The following is a 20,286-nucleotide window of genomic DNA, read 5'->3' on the forward strand; positions in this document are numbered from 1 at the left end:
ACAGGGGGAGCGTAGCCCCATATTTAATGTGTGAAGTCTGGAAATCATTGATCTAACTACAGTTCTTCCAAGGCCCTTAAAAATACAAGTTCTCCCAATAGCTCTGTCCTCCTTCCCTCAGTCGCCGTTCCGGTGCCCCACGGGGGGCGTGGGGAGGCAGCGCTCTCTCGGGGCTTCTCCCACCAAGACGCAGCGGAACCGAAAGCGGCCGGAGCCGGGAGGCGGGGGAGGAAGGAGGGGGCGGGCGCTGGGGAGAAGGGCGAGGTGGCGCCGGGGGCCGGGAATGCCGGCGGCGCGGGGCCTCAGAGCCGCCCAGTGGCCGCGTCCGGGCGATGGCTCTCTGTCTCGACGTCGACTTCGATCTCGGGAAGGACGTGCTGCCCTGGCTGCGGGCACAGCGAGCGGCGTCAGCAGCTCAGGGGCCTGGAGGTGGCTGCGCAGGTGCGGGAGGCGCGCGCGCGCTGCGTGTGCGTGTGCTGGGGGAAGGGTGTGCCAGGCGGGGGTGTCTTGGGCCATTCATACCTGGGGTCACCCCAGGCGGGGCGGGGTGGTGGACGTGGGGCAGTCTGGGGTCCCTGCCAGTCTGTGTCTACCGGGTGCTCTTCCTTCCCTTTTTAGGGACTGGGCTTTGCCCCCCTCCCTGGGTGAAGGCTGGTGGGGCAGCCCCCTGGCAGGGTCGCGGCCGGTTTTCACTGCTGCTTCTAGCTCTAACAGAAAGGCTGGGGACCACCAGCGGTACGTCAGCATCTCCCATCTGGGCAGGAAGTGGAGGGGCAGCTGCTCTAAACTGAGCAGAGTGGGGGAGCCTTGTTCTCTGTGCTTCGTGGGCTTTTCAGCTTGCGTTGGGCATTCATGGCCCTGGCAGGAGCCCGGCAGAGACTAGGGCAGTTCCTGCCTTAGGAGAAAGAAAAGCTAAATCGCGGCCACCAAGGAAACCATAAACATACTTAATAGTAGCAGTTTATTCCCACATTTGTGAGATGTATTTCTGCATCTGTCTAAAGTTTTCAGGCTGGGAACAGTGAGCTGACAGCAGGCCTTTTTCCAAAGAAGCACCAAGCCAAACTTTTCTCACCCCTTAATAGAACACCTGTGCCAGCTGGCAACGGGGATTTGAGACAAAATGATGCTCAGTGAGGTTTTGGTTTCCATCTGTCACGAAAATTATGTATTTTGGTTTTGATGATGGAGTGAAAAGTGACATTTGAATCTTCAAGCCTTTATCAAAAACCTTTATCAATCAAATCTTTGAAGAAGGGGAACTTGTGATTTCCCAGTTTTTACTTGTTTTTTTTTTCTTTTAAGAAAAGCTTACTGTACGTAATGGTGCATCTTCAGGATTTAGATTCAGTTTCCAAGCAATGATACCCTGGACCCTACCTCGAGCACAGGGGCTGTCCACTCCATGTGCTGGCTGCTCTTGTCTTTCTCTGTAGCTTTCTTGAACAGTTGGAGGGCTTTGATGAGAGCTGTCAGATCACCTATTTCTACATGTCTTTCCCCCCTAACTCTGGTGAAAGTTCTTTAACCCCTCCTTATGTTTCCACATAAGGAGGCTGTAGCAAAATTGTTTCTAGGGAGTCCCTCTACTGGTTTGTTGATTGTTAGTTCCAGACAAGAAGTCATGTTTGTGTAGCTCAACTCTCAAGTTTGCTGTTAGTATCTTTATAGAGAAGTTTCACTTCTTTTTTTTTTTTTAATGAAAATATCTCCTGAAATGTTTTTTGAAGATTTAACTTCTAAAACCCAGTAGGTAGCTCCAAGCCTGCTGCCTATCACAAAGTATTCCTTCTCTGAATGTCCACCTTAATATAGCTAAATGGCAGGTACCTGCAAATGAGAAGTTAGATGAAGTGTGAAATGCCACAGTCTTAAGTTACAGTGATGTGTGTTGTGATTGAAAAGCTGTGTGTGAGCTTCACTTCCTGTATTTTTCACTCATCTGTGAAGAAATATAAACTTGTGTGTTGACACACTACTAAACAAGAGTTATCCTTGGATCTTCAGAAGGTAAATTTATTAGAAATATCAGCTTTTTATAATATTTGTTGTACCTTGCTCATACAGAGCACTTTGGTAAGGCATTAGCCTTCTTATATGAAGAGAAACTGCTACTTCTGGTAACCACCTGTGGGTGGTAGCTCAAGAAAATGCAAGCTAATTCCTCTTTGCTATAATCTGAGTCACCAACAGGGAAATCTGGCATTCTATTTTATTTCTAGCATAGCTATTTTTCTACTTTTGCACAATTATTTTTCTTTCCAAGTCTCAGCTTTTCAAATGTAAATTATGAATAATTATATTATTGTAATATCTCCTCTCTTGCTATCTAAAATTGAAGCCTTAATATCTTTATATCCACAAAAACAATTGAAGAATTTTTAGTGGTGCTAAGTAATGCTCATGAAGTATAACATATTCCTGGCAAAGTAGCTAGGAAGCTAGCTAAGTCAATCATAGAAACTCAATGTTTGTAGGATGGCATTTAGTCAAATATAATTTAGTTACAGCTTCTGCTCTTGGTTCTACTTTGAACTTTGGGAAAATAGTCTCTTTCCACCTGCAAAAGGAAAATTAAAAAAAAATTAAAACAGTTATACAAAATGGCACTTTAACATATGCAAACTATGAATAGCAACAATAACAAAACCAGTACCCTCTGCCCATCTTAAATATTTCTTTCTCTAAGCATCATCTCCCACAGATAACACCTATTTAAACTTTTATATTATAGCATTCTTTTGATCTTATAGTTTTAAACCTATCTATATATTTTTATGATTGATTTATTTATGCATACTGGGGTGTAGTCTAGAGTTTTGGAGTTTGAGAGGATTTACAAGAGACAGAGTGGGGAGCAGAGCAGGGAGATCTACTGAGTACACTGCTGAGGGGAGCAGAGGACTAGACAAGAGAGGTCTGCTGTATCGTGTGGGCCACCTCCCTGGCGGGCTGAGGCTTGAACTTGTGCTGTAGTGGCTGGTGATAGCTTGCTAGAGCTGTGCCTTTAACCCCTGCACTACCAGGGAGGTTCCCCCATATGTATTTCATTTCACTTTGCTTATTTGTGGACTTTAAGTAAATGAAAGCACAATTCTTTTTGCTTTTTTAAAATTCTCAATAGTGTGAGATTTATTATAGGTCATTAAATTTTGTTACAGTATAGTATTCTATTGTGTGAGTATACAGCAGTACAATGGACATATAGATACTATTTTGCATCTTCCTTTTAAGGAAGGTGTTGTCCCAGATACTGAGTGTGATCAGGTAGTTTTCAGCTGTCAGGCCCTTCAAACATTACCTCATTGAACTTTATGCCCTTTGGGTGTGACCCACATCTAATGAAGCATTTGGTCAAAGGCATCAGATAACTTAACAATCCTTTTCAGTTCTAGAGCTTCCCTGATGGAGGACTACTGGGCTACTTCCTTATCCTTTCTTCTGTGGGTTTTAATCCCACTGTATCCTCAGGATGCTTCCTAGGGAACCCAACTTTACTTGCGTTTTTCTGGTGGATAATATTTGGGAGGTTTCTAGGATTTGTTATTAAAGTCAATACTTTCCCTAATCTGTGCATCTCTCCTGGTATACATACACATGAGCTTCTCTCAAGTATGTGCCTAGTGGTGAAGTTGCTTAGTCAACTCTCTAGGTTCACCCATGTTTTTGTCAATGTCAGGATTGCATTTTTGTTCAATGCTGAGAACTATTTCATTGTATACATATACCTCATCTTTATCTAATCATATGTTGATAGGCAGTTAGATTGCTGTTGAAATTATAACAAAGATGGGGGTATATGTATCTCTTCAAATTAATGTTTTCAAACCACCTTCAATTTTATATGAACTGTGACCCTAATACCCCCCCTTTTTTAAAGTGAGTTGACCTCTCCAAGTGTCTATTAAATGCTATATATTTTTTTTCTTGAATGCTAACTATGCTGAACTGTAAAATTAAACCACATTTCCTCCTTTGAAATTGCTAAACTTCCTTCTTTGGACTTTCCAGTGATGATATACTCAGAGAAGAGTCAGGATGAATAAGCAAAGAGGTTATTGAACACTTCTTTTAGAAGGGTGTGTCTAAAACATGAGCAACTAATCTGGGAAAGAAGGGCTGATGGGTTAATGGTATGTGGTGAGACGTTAGTTTCGAGATTTCCAGCATTGCCAACTTTGTCTAGTTAAAATGCCCTTGAGATGAGAACTATGTACTTAACTGCAAAAGTATTTAAACTCAGTTTTCTTACTTAACACACTCATGAAGGTATTATTTTTATTACTTCTTTCAGCTCTCTCAGTCAATTTTATATTATAAGTGGTCATCGTTACGCTATTTAGTACATATTGTTTAACATGAAACATAAACATGTAATTTGCTGCTTTTCAATCCTGGATGAACATTAGACTTACCTAGGGAACTAAAAAAAGATATAAACACAGAGACTGGGTCTGCAAGTCAGCCCAATAAAATCAGACTACTTTGGGGGACAGCTTGGGCATCCATGTTCTCTTAAAAGCTCCCTTGATAATTCTAGTGTATAGCCAGAGTCAAGAACCACTGGTTTAATGGAATAACCAAATTATTTTTTATAATCTTTACCTGTTGAAGATTTTTATTTTTCTTTATGTTTTAGTGATTTGAAAATACCTGTGCGTTTGCAAGGAAATTGGATATCTTTGTAAGAGTTCCTGTAACTTCTTATCTTAGCTGACATCTTTTAAGAGGACTTTTGAGAGGGTCTGTCCCAGCATCCTTATAATCTTGAAAGAAAAAAATACATTGGAAAATATTGACACAATGCATTCCAGAAGTTTTGAGTCATATGCAGGATAAAAAGAAACTAAAAATTTCCTTAGATGTCTATGAAATCTACCTTAGAAGAATTGTTCAGTGTTTATTCATTTTCTTATTGTAAGCCTGATAAAGGAAACTTGGTTCATTCTGTTTACCTTTTTCTAGGTTGAGATTAGCCTATGCCATTTTTTTGATGTATGATATAGGCCAAGTATCTTAACCTAATTGAAGCTCAGTAAATAGTGTCTTCAATACAATGGGTTTATAATTCTTTAATTAATGTAGTTAAGACAGAAGTGAGAACTATATAAATTGCCAGGTTCTCTTTGGCAGTAAATAAAATGATTCATATTATCCTTCTAAGAAGCAAGTGATTATTATTTTTTAATAGTTGTATCTGACAGCTCAGCATATATTGAAATATATATTTATCCATGTATAATAAACAGTCCCGCTATTCCTTTACTTCACCACTCAGATGATTCGAGCAGCTTCTTCCTGTCAGGAGTAGGGAATGTCATAAATCAACATAGTAATATTTTAATGTAAGATAAAAGCAAGTCAAGTTTAAGTAACTTACTTTTGAGGAAATTGGTGAATTACTCGATTTTCTCCAATTAATGATGAAATTATCAATGCTGTATCTACTGGTGTTTAAATACTTTAACTATAGAATTGCAAGGAATGTCCTAAAATTTTAGAAGATAGTTGATCAACTTATAGGTTAAATTTATTTTTGTAAAGTCGCTCTCTATCAAAATCTGGTATTCATGCAGAACAATTAATTATCTGAAATACATTCACATAACTATCTCTCAGAGCATGAAGAACATCAAACTTCAATGGTCTTCTTACTCCTTTCCAGAATTACTCATCTAGCACTGTAAATTCATTTGTAACATTACATAGGTTTCAGGTGTGTATTTTTCCAAATCAGTGTCTGTGCATCCTACATTAAATTCCCCACTAAAAGGTAAACTCCACCCATATTGTCACAAGTGACAAGATTTCATTTTTAAAAATTATAGCTGAATTGTATTCTATTGGGTATCTACTTATCTGTCCTTGGGCACTTACCTTACTTCCAAAAATATTATAAATAGTGCTGCAGTGAACATAGTAGTGCATATAGCCCTTTAAATTAGTGTTTTTTTATTCTTTGGGTAAATATCTAGAAATGAAATTGCTGGATTGTATGGTAGATCTATTTTTAATATTCTGAGAAATGTCCATTCTGTTTTCTGTTGGGGTTGGCTGTTACATTCTCACCAGCAGAATATGAGTATTCCTTTTCTCCATATCCTAGCCAGCACTTAGCGTTTCTGGTCATTTTGACATGGGCCCTTCTCACAGTTATGAGATGATATCTCATTGTGTTTCTTTCTTTTTTTTTTTTATTGTGGTTTTGATTTGTTTTCCTGAAGACAAGGGATGATGAATTTTTTTTCATTTGCCTTTTCAAAATCTGTATATGTTCTTTTGAGAAGTGTCTATTACCTCTTCTGCCCATTTTTTATTGTTTTTTCTTGTTGTTGAGTTTTGATAGTTCTTTATATACCTTAAATATTAACTCCTTGTCAGATGTATGATGTAAAGATATTTTTTCCCATTTAATCGGGTCTTTACACTTTTTTTTTTTTAAGATTTTACTTATTTATGCATACAGAGCAGGAGTATTGGCCAGAGATACAGGTGTGGTGAGACAATTCACCAGAGACAGAGTCACAAGCAGAACAGACAGAATGACCAGGTACACTGCTGAGGGAAGCAGTGGGCAAGACAGGAGAGGTCTGTGGTGCCACGTGGATCACCTCTGGGCCGCCAGGATCTAACTCTCACTGAAGTGGCTACAGCCAGCTTGGCAGTACTGCCTTCCAGCCTGCTACTGGGGGAGGGGTGAGGACATCTGGGGGGGGGGGTGTCTTTTTATATTTTATTGATAGGCTCCTTCACTCTGCTGAAATTTTTTAATTTGGTGTAGTTCTGTTTGTTTATTTTTATTTTTGTTTTCCCTGCTGTTAAAGTTCAGTCCCCAACATCATTGAATGCCTTTGCTTTCTTCTATGTGATTCATGGTTTCAGGTCTTATATTCAAGTCTTTAATCCACTTTGACTTAATTTTTGTACATGGAATGAGATAGTTGTCTAGTTTCATCCTTTTGCATGTGGCTATCATATTTTCCCAGCACCATTTGTTGAAGAGACTTTTATTTCTTTAGTGTATGCTCTTGGCTCTGCTGTTGTAGATTAACTCTCTGTCTAAGTGTAGATTTATTTCTGAGCTTCTAGCTCTTTTCCATTATACCAATACCATACTATTTTCATTAATACAGTTATATAGTATAGTTTTAAGTCTGGGAGTATAATGCCTCTGTTCTTCCTTTTTATGTTAGGATTGCTTTCGGGTCTCTTGTGGTTCCATATGTATTTTAGTAATGTTCTGCTTCTTTGAATAATGCTGTTGAAACTTTTATAGGGATTGCTTTGGATTTGTATATTGCTTTGGGTAAGATGGTTATTTTTATCAATGTCAATTCTTTCTGTCCATGAGCAGGGAATATCTTTTCATTTCTTTGTCTTCTATTCTTTTTAACAATGCCTTATAGCTTTCTTTGTATAGTTCCTTTATCTCCTTTAAATTTAGCCCTAAATATTTAATTATTTTTAATGCAGTAAGGAAGATAGCCTTAATTTCTTTCTCTTCTTGTTCCTTTTTTGCATATAAGAATGCAACTGATTTTTGTATATTTTGTAATCTATTTACTGTACTGATTTAATGTTTCTAGTAGTTTTTTTAGTGGATTCTTTAGAGTTTCCTCTGTATATTACATCATCTGCAAGTAGTGATGATTTTACTTCTTCTTTTTCAGTTTGGTTCCCTTTTTATAGCATCATCTTGTCTGATTGCTCTAGCTAGGACCTCCAATATTATCTTGAGGAATAGTAGGTAAAAACATCCTTTTCTTGTACAGATCTTAAAGGACAACTTTTAATTTTTCCCATTTAGTATGATATTAGCCTTAGGTTGGTCATATATGACCTTTGTTACATTTCTCTGGATTTACCACTTGTTTAACGAGGCATGGATTTCCTCAGTGTCCTGTGCTGAACTCCAGTGTATAGGAGTTTTCCAATTTTGCCTCAACTCACAATAGATCCTTTGCTGGACTTGTTGACTTAACAGATTATTCTCTTGAAAGTAAAGCATGGAATCTTCTCTGACACCATCTTGATCTTATTTATTTAGTGTTAACTTGCTTTTATTTTTTTTTTAAGATTTATTTATTTGTGCATACAGAACTGGACTACAGGCCACAGGTGCAGGGGTGGTGAGAGGATTCACAAGAGACAAAGTGGGGAGCGGAACAGGCAGATCGTTGAAGTACACTGCTGAGGGGAGCAGCAGGCAGGTCAGGAGAGGTCTGCCGCACCATGTGAATCACCTCCGGGGTAGGCAGGGATGGAACTCATGCTGAAGTGGCTTTAGCTTCTTAGTGCTGTGCTTCAATCTGCTGTGCCACCAGGGAGGGCCCGTTAACTTGGTTTTTTATTTGTTTTAATTGAATACTCTAATACTTGGCAGCTCCGGTTAGTTCTCGATAGGTCAGTCTACCAGGAAGCTGTAACAATTCTAACTTCATATAACTTGGAAATACTTCCAAATAAAGTAAAAACTAATAGATACTTAAAATTAATTGAATATAAAATATACACACACAGTTGTACAGGTCAAGAGTATCCAGCATGGTGAGTTATTGCAAGGTGAGTTTATTTGTACATCTAACATGCAGCAGTGCCAGCTCCTCAGAGGGCTCTCTTGAGATACTACCTGGTCACTATCTTTTATTCTTCCCTAACTGACACTATCATTCTGAATTCTAATACAGTAGACTAACTTTGTCTATTTTTACATGTTTGATGATACCATCAGTATACTTTTGTACTTGACTTCATGAATATTAAATTTGACAGCTATGTTTTTGAACATCTGGAATGTATTAATTTATTTTTATTACTATTTTTAGGTATTTTAGAAGAAAATTATGAGAGCTTACGTATAGTAAATGTTGAAAGAAATGGAAATATTATTTATACCTACAAGGTATGTTTATCTCCTCTTTTTTACTGTGGTAAAATATACTTAGTGTAATTTACTATTTTAACCACTTATATTCTCTTTGTTCAGATTCTATGCTAGACTTATTGACAGATAGTGAATAAAGAATAAGTCTTATAAACTGTTTTCTGTTTTTAAAATAAACTGTATGTAATATCTGACACTTTAAAATTCATTTTGAATAAATGAACAATTCTACTTTCTGGTAGAAAAATGCCAAGTAAATATAAAATATTAAAACTGAATTAATATATTAAATGTTCATCTTTCAGAGAATATTAAATGATTACATTACCTGGCTGGCCTTAGATATGCTCAGACTTTCAAAGCATTATTATTTAATAATGAAGCTTTAATGGTAAATGTTCTAAAAAAAGAAAATTATCCTGCTAGTAACTTTACTATAACTGGAAAATGTGTAAGATTTTTTTTAGTGACCAGTTTTCTTTGCACACTTATATCATTGTGTTTTTGCTCCTTAAAAATGTATCAGTATGGTACATTTAAGGACTATTTTAATTAAAAATTTTTACTTATAAGCATATCATGGATTGTACTAACAACTCCTAATAGCCATCATACATATTCTCATAAAGAAATAAATAAAAGTAAGGAAATACTTGTCTCTTCACAGTGTGTAGTCCTTGCTAGATGGGGTCTCCCAGACTCACTGTGCTCTACTTTCTAGGCCCATTGTCCTCTGTGAACCTGGAGAACTAACTGGGCTTTTTGAAAGGTAGCACAGCAAGCTACCTTCTTAGAGTACTTATTGCTAACATTGATTGCATTATTGAAGGTTCATTTTAAAACATCCCAGCTTCCTAAATAGTAACATTTATTTATTTATTTATTTATTTATTTATTTATTTATTTATTTATTTATTTTTAGGACAGTAAGGGAAATGTCTTCTTCGGATTATATGATCATCAAACCAGACAAAATGAGGTAGTAGTTACCATAAATAGCTTACTCATTAGTTACTGTGCTGCTTTTAGAGTTTTCCCTTTTTTGGCCTCCTTTTTCTATATATGAATTACCATTTAATGTTCTAAAAATTTAGTATATATTTCTTTGCTTTCCTCCTCTTCTCTTGTTAATCACCTCTTGACAGCATTAATCTTTAACTTCTTACTACTGTGCTTTATTTAACCGACTGCACCACCAGGGAGGAACAGCATTATCTTAAAAAGAAAAAAAAAAGGTGCAAAGACTCCTGAACCAAACTCTGGCTAAAGTCTCTTAATCTTTTGAGATTTAAGCAAAACTGACTCAAACCAGTTATCCCATTTTCTGTTGGAAATCCAGTGCCCTCCCTAAGATTTGTGAGCTCCCAGAAGTTTAGGATATCTTAATGACTCTGGCTTGGAGTTCTGCTTCTATTTAATCTTTTCTTATCTTTTCAAAGATCCATGGATAAGGTCCAAGCCCCTTAATCATCCCATCACAGACTATTCACCTAAGGCATTGTTTGATGTCAAAGGTTTTTGTCTGATTCTTGGGGCAAATATGGGAGAGTTATATATTCTATGCCCATGTGAAAACAGTTTAGAATTGAATATTAGACGTTCTTGAAATTAAATCTCCTTTATATAGTCTGTATTTCTCACTAGCCACTTTACTCTTCAGACTTCCCTTATGTTGCTTGTTTAGTTTTCTCTTCTTTCCTATTCCAGTTTTTTTGCCTGATTTCCATCAGTGACTCAATAGGGATTGAGTGTTTCTTTTCTCAGATATGGAAACACAGTGTTGAATAAGAAAACATTGTCACAACACAAAGTCTAGAGAAAGTAAAATCTCAAGTTGTTAGTACAGTATTCTCCTTGCCTTATTTTACATTATCTTGTCACAGGCATATTATTGGTATTACTATTAATATTATTATCTACATCCTCTTTGTTGAATGGAGAAAGTTGATCAAGAATTTGCCCACAGTTTCCCTTCCTAGTTTCCTTAGGCTTTTTCTGCTCTCCTCCAGATTTATTGCTGAAAGGAAAAAGGATATGTATATTTAGCTTAACTTCCATGCATATCCTAAGATGATGGATTGAGAGGGGGCAGCATAGACTAGTCTCTCTGTCTTCTGTCTGTTGTGGACATACTCATTTCCCCTAGTACTGTGAGTGCTTGAGAGTAAGGAGTGTTTTAAACCACAGTGGTTCATCCCCAGCTCATTCAGCTCACTGCCTGTGTGTGGGAGGGCTTCAGTGAGAGTTTTTCAATGGATTGGTGGTGATCGGTTTCCTTCTAAGTGGCAGTTTTTCAAATTTCTTCAAGTTACAAAGATTTTTTTGGATTTCAAAATATGGTTATTAATCTAGAAAATAAATTGACTAAAAGAATAGATTAATAGGAAATTTAGATCATCTTTCATAACCCATAGTTTTTGAAAACCATAGTTGCCAAACACACCCTCTCTTACCCATAGTTCTCCCTCAGATATTCACAGATAATCTCCCTCAGATATTCACAGATAATCTCCCTCAGATATTCACATTTAATCCTTACACTCCACATATCTTTTGCTGACTCTCTGATGGATTTATTAAGAGAATGAATTTATATGCTAGGTCTAAAAGGTGCTACCAAGAGAAAGATGGTGTTATCTCCTAGAAACAGAGCTTTGGAATGGGATAATGGTACTTGGTTAGCAACTTTCCCCATCTCCCTCTCAAGATTATTTTTTCCTTTACCTTTTCTTTTGCAAAGTTGTAAAACTTGTATAGTAGTGTTCTGTCTCCCCTTTGCCCAGTTTTCCCAATGGCTATGTTATATACACTATATATAATATTAAAAATAAAAAATTGAAATTGGTAGAATGTGTACAGTTAATGCTGTGCCATTTTGTTGCATGTATAAATTCCTATAATGAAGACACACAATTATTTCATCACATCAAAGAACTGATTGAATTTTTACCAGTTTAAGTGAACTGTAGATGGCTTACCTCCTGTAATTCCCTTTACCTTTCCCCCATTTAAAATTGTCTTAAATATTTTGGGCCCTCCCTGGTGGCACAGCGGGTTAAAATACAGCACTAAGAAGCTAAAGCCACTTCAGCATGAACTCAATCCTTGCCTTGGGAAGGTGTTCCACATGGCGTAGTAAACCTTTCCTGGCCCGCCCACTGCTCCCCTCAGCAGTGTGCTTCATTGATCTGCCTGTTCTGCTCCCCACTCTGTCCTGGGTGAGTCCTTTCACCACCCCTGCACCTCTGGACAGTACCTCAGTTCTGTATGCATAAATAAATAAATCTTAAAAAAATTAATTTCCCTTATTTTTCAATAATTGTTTAACTTTTTATAAAATATAGCATATATCATGATATAGGGTAGGTACACTGGTGACAAATTCTTATAATTTTCCTTCATATGAAAATATCTTTTTCCTTCATCCTTACATTCCAGACATAGTAATAACCAAAAGAGAAGCAAAGTATTAGTTATACAAAACTAAGCAAATTCCCACAACCCTTCCTTCTTGCCTCTCCCCTGCCTGTTTTCCTCTTCCTTTCACTTCCCTTCTTGTAGACCTTCTCATTAGTGCATAAAAGAATGACTATGACCTAAACTGGTTGAATACAATTGAAAATGGAGTTTGTTGGCACTTCTTATCTTTCAGTCTGTGTCTATGCAGACATCTCTCTTTTCTCTCCTTTCCTGAATAAACTTGCCTTGTGCTGTTGAAAAAAAAGAAAAGAAAATGGAGTTTGTTGGGGATTTTGGGCATGGACACCTACAATGTGTTTGCTAATGTGAGGTTGGAATTACTCTGGCTTAGGGAATAGAACTTAGGTCCGTACTGTGTGGAGATTGAGACTGGATTGAACCCAGAAAGCTAACAGGTGGCTGTTTTCGACTTCAGCTAGTGCTGAAGCCATATGCCCTACACTACTCAACTTCATGAGCCACCAATTGCTTTTAACAGCAGCTATTTGGGGGCAGATATTTCGATGCTTTCAATTGAAGAATTTTGAACTTGCATACTTTTTTTAAAAAAGATTTATTTATTTATGCATACAGAGCTGGGGTAGAGGCCAGAGGTGCAGGGGCGGTGAGAGGCTTCACCTGAGACAGAGTGAGGAGCAGAACAGGCAGATCAACGAAGCACACTGCTGAGGGGAACAGCAGGCGGGCGAGGAGAGTTCTGCTGTGCCATGTGAATCACCTTCCCAAGGCAGGGATCGAGCTCATGCTGAAGTGGCTTTAGCTTCTTAGTGCTGTGCTTTAATCTGCTGTGCCACCAGGGAGGTCCCTGAGCTTGCATACTTTTTAAATTAGAAATTCCATTTAAAGGCTTTGATTTTCAAAGGATACTTGTACAGTTTACAAAGATGTATGTAAAAGAAGTTCATTGGATCATGTAAAATACCACCAGTAAGTTTTTTGGATATCCTTATAATCATTAAACTATTAAGAAGTCTACCAGTAATATACTGGTACAGAAGACTGTCCAAAACATATTGTTACATGATAAAAGTAAGTTGTTGGACCAATGCCTTCCATTTATATTTAAAAAGCCTACAAGGAAATTAGTCAGTGTATGCACATAAATATTATTTAAAACTCATCTACAAAGCTACAGAGAAAATTACATACATGTCTCTTTTTGGAATAGAGTTGGGATTGGATAAGCATAGTGGAGAACCTTGACTTTTTATTTAGTAGTGTTTTAAACATTGAGATTGTGCTTATATGTTATTTTATAATTAAAAGAATAAATCACTAAGAATTAAATATTTGCTTCCATGATTCTTCTTACTTATAAATTATTTAATTAAAGCAAGAGTCAAAGGGAACCAGAATTTTTCACATGAATCTGAGCCTTTTATTAATTCAAAGTTCACTTTCACTAATCAATTGGTTCCTGACTCCCCCAAATTTTTCATCAACTCTTTAGCATTCTAGTGTATTTTCAGTCAAATTTTAAATTTGTTGGTACTAATTATTTTATTAATGCTCTGTTACTGTTTCTCTTAGTTCGTCCTCTCCTGATGTCTAAAACTCTATCTTTCCTTAATCCTCTGAGTATACCTTCAAGAGATATTGCCTAATATAGCTGTGTTTACCTCTAGTTCTTCAGTTTTCGTATCACATCCTCCTTCTGCATGATTTTCATTTTCTTTACTATTCAAGGAAATGGAATCTTGTAACATTTAAAAAATTCAAACAGCATCAGAAAAAATAAAAAATAAGGATTAAAGGAAGATTATTTGGCCAACCCTCTGAGTATGAGAGTACAGTATACTAGAGATGTATTTGTGGCAGTCTCTAGGACAAAGCTAATGAGATCACAGTTATGTAATTGGATTAAACTTTTACTTGCCTCAATAATCACTAGATAACTTTTGAGTGTATATTATATGTGGCTGGCATCAGAATAAGTTCTCTGTTTTATCTCACTTGATTCTTCTAACAATTTCATGAGATAGTTATGATTCCTATTTTACTGGAGAAATAGAGAGGTTGATTAATTTGATTAAAATTTTATAGCTAGAAAGTGGGAAAATCAGAGTTTGAACTTGGTTCTAGTTTGACTCTGTGCTCTGAGCCACTCTGCTGCATCATGGTTAAGTTTCAGTGTCAAACATTATCTATAATATTAAAATCTTTTCTTAAAATAACCTGAAACTTCTTAGTAAGATAAAATCATTGATAATCCTTTTAGTAAACTGTTCTTCATTTTATAAATGTTATGAATTGATATTAATGACATTGTTTTTTTAATATGGAACTCTGAATTAAAAACATATTTTTGTTTTAATAGCATCTCTATACATTTGAGAAAGACTGGCAAGTTGTTAGTTGTTCTGTCAACAGTGAGAGAACTTTGCTTGGTAAGTGGAACCTTTTTATTGTTACCTGTCAAGTAAACTACCTGTTTTCAAAAGTCTCAGAGTATTGCATATATGCAATATTTAACTATTCTGTAACAGTGGTTTTCTGAGAAAGGATGCTTTTAAGAGATAAAAATGGTAAACCTGAACAAGTACTGAATGGATCATTTGCTAATGAATTATTATGTTCTTTTTTTCATTAGCTGCAAGTTTAGTTCAGTCTACTAAAGAAGGAAGATGGAATGAACTTCAACCAGGTAATGAAACTATTATTTAGGTGTCTGTTGATAGGTGAAGATTTATTCAGCATCCCTGACATAGCATTATCACAGAAGGAAAAGGCAGTGGTGATGTCAAGTGTGAAAAAGAGCTTCTTTTATAAATTGTTTTTTTCAAATAGATAGGAAGGCACAGAAAACACTGTGATAGTGAATAGCAGTAAAGGTATTAGCACTTGGAGAACACATAAGAACCCTTCTGTGATCAGAGCTGGTGTAAAAGTTTGGAAAAAGATTGCTATTCTTCAAAAATACTATTTTTAAAGTACTATTTGGTTAAATATTGACCAATACCTAATGCATTGTGAATTATAGCCCATGAATACAAAAAAAAATCTATTCTATTCATTTGTAAAGCCCACTTCATAGTTTATTACTATGTGATTGTCTCCCCAGCCCCATTCTTCTGTGGAGAACTCAACAAATATTGAATGCCTTAAGCCCAGTGGGGTCAGAAGTATAGACTTGTGTGTAAATTTTTTTTTCAGTGTTGGCTCAAATGTTTTTGAAAAATTCTTTTCAGGCAGTGATAACCACCTGTGGCCTCATCCAGCCCCTGCACTACCGTTTTTTCCAAATCCAGCAGTGCTTTTCATCTGTTTTATTTATTTGGCACTGAAATGCCTTTTTTTGTTAGCACTTCCCCCTCTGATGTATTCTCCTTTGGTTGCATGTAATGGGAAAACCCCTTGTATATACTTTCCACACGAGGCTTCGAAGGCAGTCCTGTGCTCCTGCAGAGCCAGCTGAGTGCCAGGAAAACCAGTGTATGGATGGAACCTTATCAGGGACCTTAGCAGAATTTATGGAAATGTTGGTGGCAAGAAGGCTTGCCTTGAAACTACACTATTTGTTTTACTTATCTTTACCTGCTTTCCTACCATGTTAGCATGGAGAACCCAGCAGACCCCTTCCTCCTTCTGTGCCATTTCCTCTTCTTAACGTCCTCTGCTTCTCTGTATTTGGTGTAGTACTCACTTCTGAGCTAGATTAAGTGAGATAGCATTTAGCACATGGCTGAACTGACTTCTAGATAGGAGAAAACCAGTATGTGACCCTGGTCTCCTGAGCTAATAGATCCTTTTATCCCAGAAGAAAAAGGCCTAGTTTGCTTGTGTTCCTCTTGGAAAGCTAAGTTTCTATAGGAACTTTGACTGTAAGGGGTTAAGTCTCAGCACTGTGAACGTAGTGGCAGCCGCTGTAACATGAGTTCTATCCCCAGCCAGGAAGCTAACCCACGAGGCACAGCAGACCTTTCCTGTCTCACTTGCTGCTCCATTCATCAGTTTATTTCAGCAAATCTGCCTATTCTGCTCCCCAGTTTGTCTATAGTAAACCCACTTACCTCCCACCTCTGGCTTACACCCCAGTTCTTCTATGCATAAATAAGTAAAAATAAATCTTTTTTTTTAAAAAAAGAACCTTGGATTCACTTGCTGAATCTCCCAGTTCTTGTACCTTGTTCATGTTAGCCTTTGAAATTCTCAATTATGCTGGTAGACCCAGTAGTAAATGCACTATGTTTACCATCTAGGTCTGTCAAGAAAACAGTGATAATTTATTATAAAATGTACTTTCAGACTAATGTTATTATACATTTTGTTTGAATCATATTGTGAAACTTGAAGTCTTGGAAGTTTGATGCACCTACAGTGAGGCTATCATCCCATTTTGAAAACATTAGAATGAATACTGGTAGTTATTGTATTGGGTATCACATATATTGTGTCTTCTCAGCTCCCCTTTTATGCCAGTCATAGTGGTGAGAACTAGCACGGCCCAGGGTAATCTGACAGTGTTGTCCCTCAACTGCTCTGTCAACTTACATTTTCCCCCAAAACCCTTGGGAAATCTCTCTACTACCTCACATGTACTCTCTGGAAGTATGATTGGAAAGGATGCCCAACAGGTTAACTCATGAACAATAGGGGAAAGGAGTTGAAGGAAAAATACACACCTCCTTTTGGTCCCTAGTGTGGAGAATTAATGAAGCACACTCCATAAAGGTCAAGACCCATGGTGATCTTTAATTTGATAATGCTCTCTAGATATGCACTGGCATATTCTTCCATATTCTTTGGCTCTATCCACTTCCCAAAGACAGCCAGCCCCTCCTGTCTAAAGTGATCCTGCCCCCTGAAGTAACTCTTGCTCTTTGTTTGGTTTTCCATAAGTAGAGCCTGAGGCAAGCCTTTGAGTTAAATTAGTTTATTTGGAGGATGATCATAGGAAACCCTATTAGAGAGGTTTTTAAACAGATATCTGACTCATCAAGATTGGCTGCCAGATTGGACAGGAGTGTGAGAAAAAGAGGTGAGCAGGGTGGCTCTCTGTAAGGGTGGCTCCGTCTAAGGTTATGTGCAGACCGTAGAGCAGACATCTGCATGTGTCTGTGTCAACGGGATGGGAAGGAAAGAAAACTTAGGTTTGGGCATGTTAACTTTGAGATACCCCATCCAGTGGATGATGTGAGATAGGAATTTGGATGTCAGTCAGAAGTTCAGGCGAGGGATTTGGCTTAGAGATACAAATTTGGAAGGTCTTGTTCATCATGGAAGAATTTCATTTGTTTAGTTAAAGTTTCGGAAATGATATAACCAGAAAACAGAATTTATTATAGTGTTTTATCCTTTAAACACATATTTTGGAAATATTTATCTGTCTACAAAGGACCTTTGTCATTTTGATTTGTTATAAAATGTAGTTTGCCTCAAGGTGTTGTTTTAATATTCTATTGCATTCAGATTTTTCCATTACAAATGAGATAAACTGTTAGTTTTCATATGAACAAGATAGGGTACCTTACTTTTCATGCTTTACAATGCAGTTTCTGTTAACAGTGCTTCTCTTGTCTTCTTGTCTGTGGTCATGGTAGAATTAATATTTTACTTAGAATATAGCCTTAATCACTTCATGGAATCAAAGTTTTATGGCTGAAAGCGTTATAGAAATAACCTGTTTCTGTAATTTTTTATTTTATGTTATTAATAACAAGGCCTAAAAAAGCTTGGTGATTTACAAAAAAGTATATAGTAGATTAGTAATAGAGTTTAAATTAGGATGTATGTTTCTGTAATCCTAATCCAGAATGCCTCTTGTTTCAATGTGAAACACATGGTATATTAGTGAGAAAAGATTCTAGAGTAAGTAATTACACCAATTATTTTAGTAAACATTTAATTAAATGTCTGGACTGTCCAAAGAAGGAAGATGATAGTTCCTTCTTTGAAGATAGTTCCTTCCTTGAAGAGACCCCATTTTAAAGGGAAGTGAATAATTGAAATATATAAGCTTTTAGGGCAATAGCTAAACTAGTTAAATGTAAACATACACTTCATTATACATACTTGAAATACTTTAGAGTACTAAGGAAAATGATGTTCTCTCATTTTATAAAACGTTTCTACTTTACTTTCCTTCACAGATATCTTTGTCACCAATGTCTTTAGTCTTACCTTCATTTTTAAGTGATTAGGCAATTTTCAAAGTTCCTCACCTTTACTTCTGTCCTAGTTATTGAAAGAACAGTTTTTTGAATTGGTGTGTGATCTTGTCACAGAGGGTTTTATCCTAAGACATAAGTTCCCATTGACCAAATAACATTTGATTTTCAGTTGTTCTGCACATATATGTATGTGTTCCTATATAACAACTCACTCATTTTCATGTTTTTCCAATACTCTAGAAAGGCGTGATTATAGAGATGTCTAATGCTTGTGACTGTGAGGTCAGATCCCCAAATTGTGATATCAGGTTACTTTTTAACTTAATTTACTTTCATATAAGACCTGGGGGAAAGGCAGGAGGAGGGGGGAGTGAGAGGATTCACCAGAGACAGTGGGGAGCAGAGCAGGTGGGTTTACTGGAATACACTGCTGAGAGGAGTGGGGAGCAAGACAGGAGAGGTCTGCTGGGTCACGTGTGGGTCAATTCCCTGGCAGGGGATTGGACTCAGGCTGGATGGCTCCAAGACTTACCCCTAGGCCACTAGGGAGACAGGTTACTTTCTTAAATAGTGAAAACTGATATTGATTCAATTTTGGGTTGCCATGTCATCCCTAAATTGTACATTATTCAACATAAAGTCACTGAGGAAACACCTGATACTTTTAATGTCTTTGTGAGAACTCAAATATAAAGCAGCTCCTCCTTTTTTTTTTGAGGTTTAATCTTTGACCTAAATTTGGATTTCTGGTGTAACTCTATTTAGCCCATGTCCAGGGACTTCCTCCTAGTGGTGGTCTTTTATAATATTTGCTCTAATGTGACATTGAGGAAATAAGTGGGTTTTTATCAGGGCCACTCCCCTACCACCTCTAAGGAAAGCCAGTCCCTCTCCTGTTAATAGGCTCTGTTAATCATAATCATCACGGATATCTTTATTTTTTTATAGAAAAACAATGTTTGCTATTGTGCTGCAGTTGGAGTGACACTGAATTGATTTGTGTTGGTCTCGATTTAAAGCTTAGGAGGCCTGGGAATTCTGCTAAAAATGGCGGAGGGATGGACAGGAACTTGTTCCTGGCCCTATGCATCTTGACTCCCCTCTGTGATGTTTTCTGTATTTATTTTGGATTTTAAGAAATTTGAAAGTAAATTTTAAAGTTACTTCTCTTTGTGGATGAGCTAATACGTTAGACAACACATTCATATTTTCAAAGTTCAGACCTCGATAGGGAAGATAACATGGGGTATTCCAGTTGCCATTACTAAAAATCTCTTTTACTTTGTAGGATGGAGGTGCCTAACTCTGCTGGCTGAAATCCACCCTATTAACAATGTGAAGGTTCTAAAAGCAGTGGATGGCTATATTTGGGTACAGGTAAATGAACATGTCCTTTATCGCTTACCTTATCAATAAAAATGCTTGAAATCTAGAGGCAATTCTATTTACGAAGTGCTTTCACCCACATTATTACATTTAACCCTCAAAGAAATCAAGGAGATAGGTATGACTAGAATTATCAGTGATTCTTTGGCAAACATGGAAATCGAAACTCAAACTAGCTTCTCTGTCTCTATGATATCACGGTTTGTCCAATGGTAATGTAATATTTACACATGATAAAATATTGAATATTAAAACACTTTGAAGATAAAAATTTTAATGGTTTATTTAAGTTATTCTTGTGATTGTCAGATTTAGACGAAATGACTTCTATGAACTTGGCAGTGCTATGAGTTAATGAAAAAGCAGGTGCACTATATAGTCAGTCCTTATCACTTCAACTTTCCAAATTTGCAAATTTTCCGACTT

General features: G+C 36.9%; 1 protein-coding gene across 1 annotated transcript in view; it reads left to right on the top strand.

The window, feature by feature from the left end:
- Positions 1-307: 307 nt before the first annotated feature.
- The window catches only part of GSAP (gamma-secretase activating protein), an 84,601-nt gene continuing 64,622 nt past the window's right edge, over positions 308-20,286 (top strand). The window contains exons 1-6 of the mRNA XM_012721081.1: positions 308-441; positions 8,826-8,902; positions 9,807-9,863; positions 14,682-14,751; positions 14,955-15,008; positions 19,763-19,851. Of these exons, the coding sequence (XP_012576535.1) occupies positions 333-441; positions 8,826-8,902; positions 9,807-9,863; positions 14,682-14,751; positions 14,955-15,008; positions 19,763-19,851 (456 nt within the window). The 5' untranslated portion in view covers positions 308-332. The remainder of the gene's footprint in view (positions 442-8,825; positions 8,903-9,806; positions 9,864-14,681; positions 14,752-14,954; positions 15,009-19,762; positions 19,852-20,286) is intronic.

This window comes from Condylura cristata, unplaced genomic scaffold (genome assembly GCF_000260355.1).
Source record: "Condylura cristata isolate star-nosed mole 26May11 unplaced genomic scaffold, ConCri1.0 scaffold00005, whole genome shotgun sequence".
Taxonomy (NCBI): Eukaryota; Metazoa; Chordata; class Mammalia; order Eulipotyphla; family Talpidae; genus Condylura; species Condylura cristata.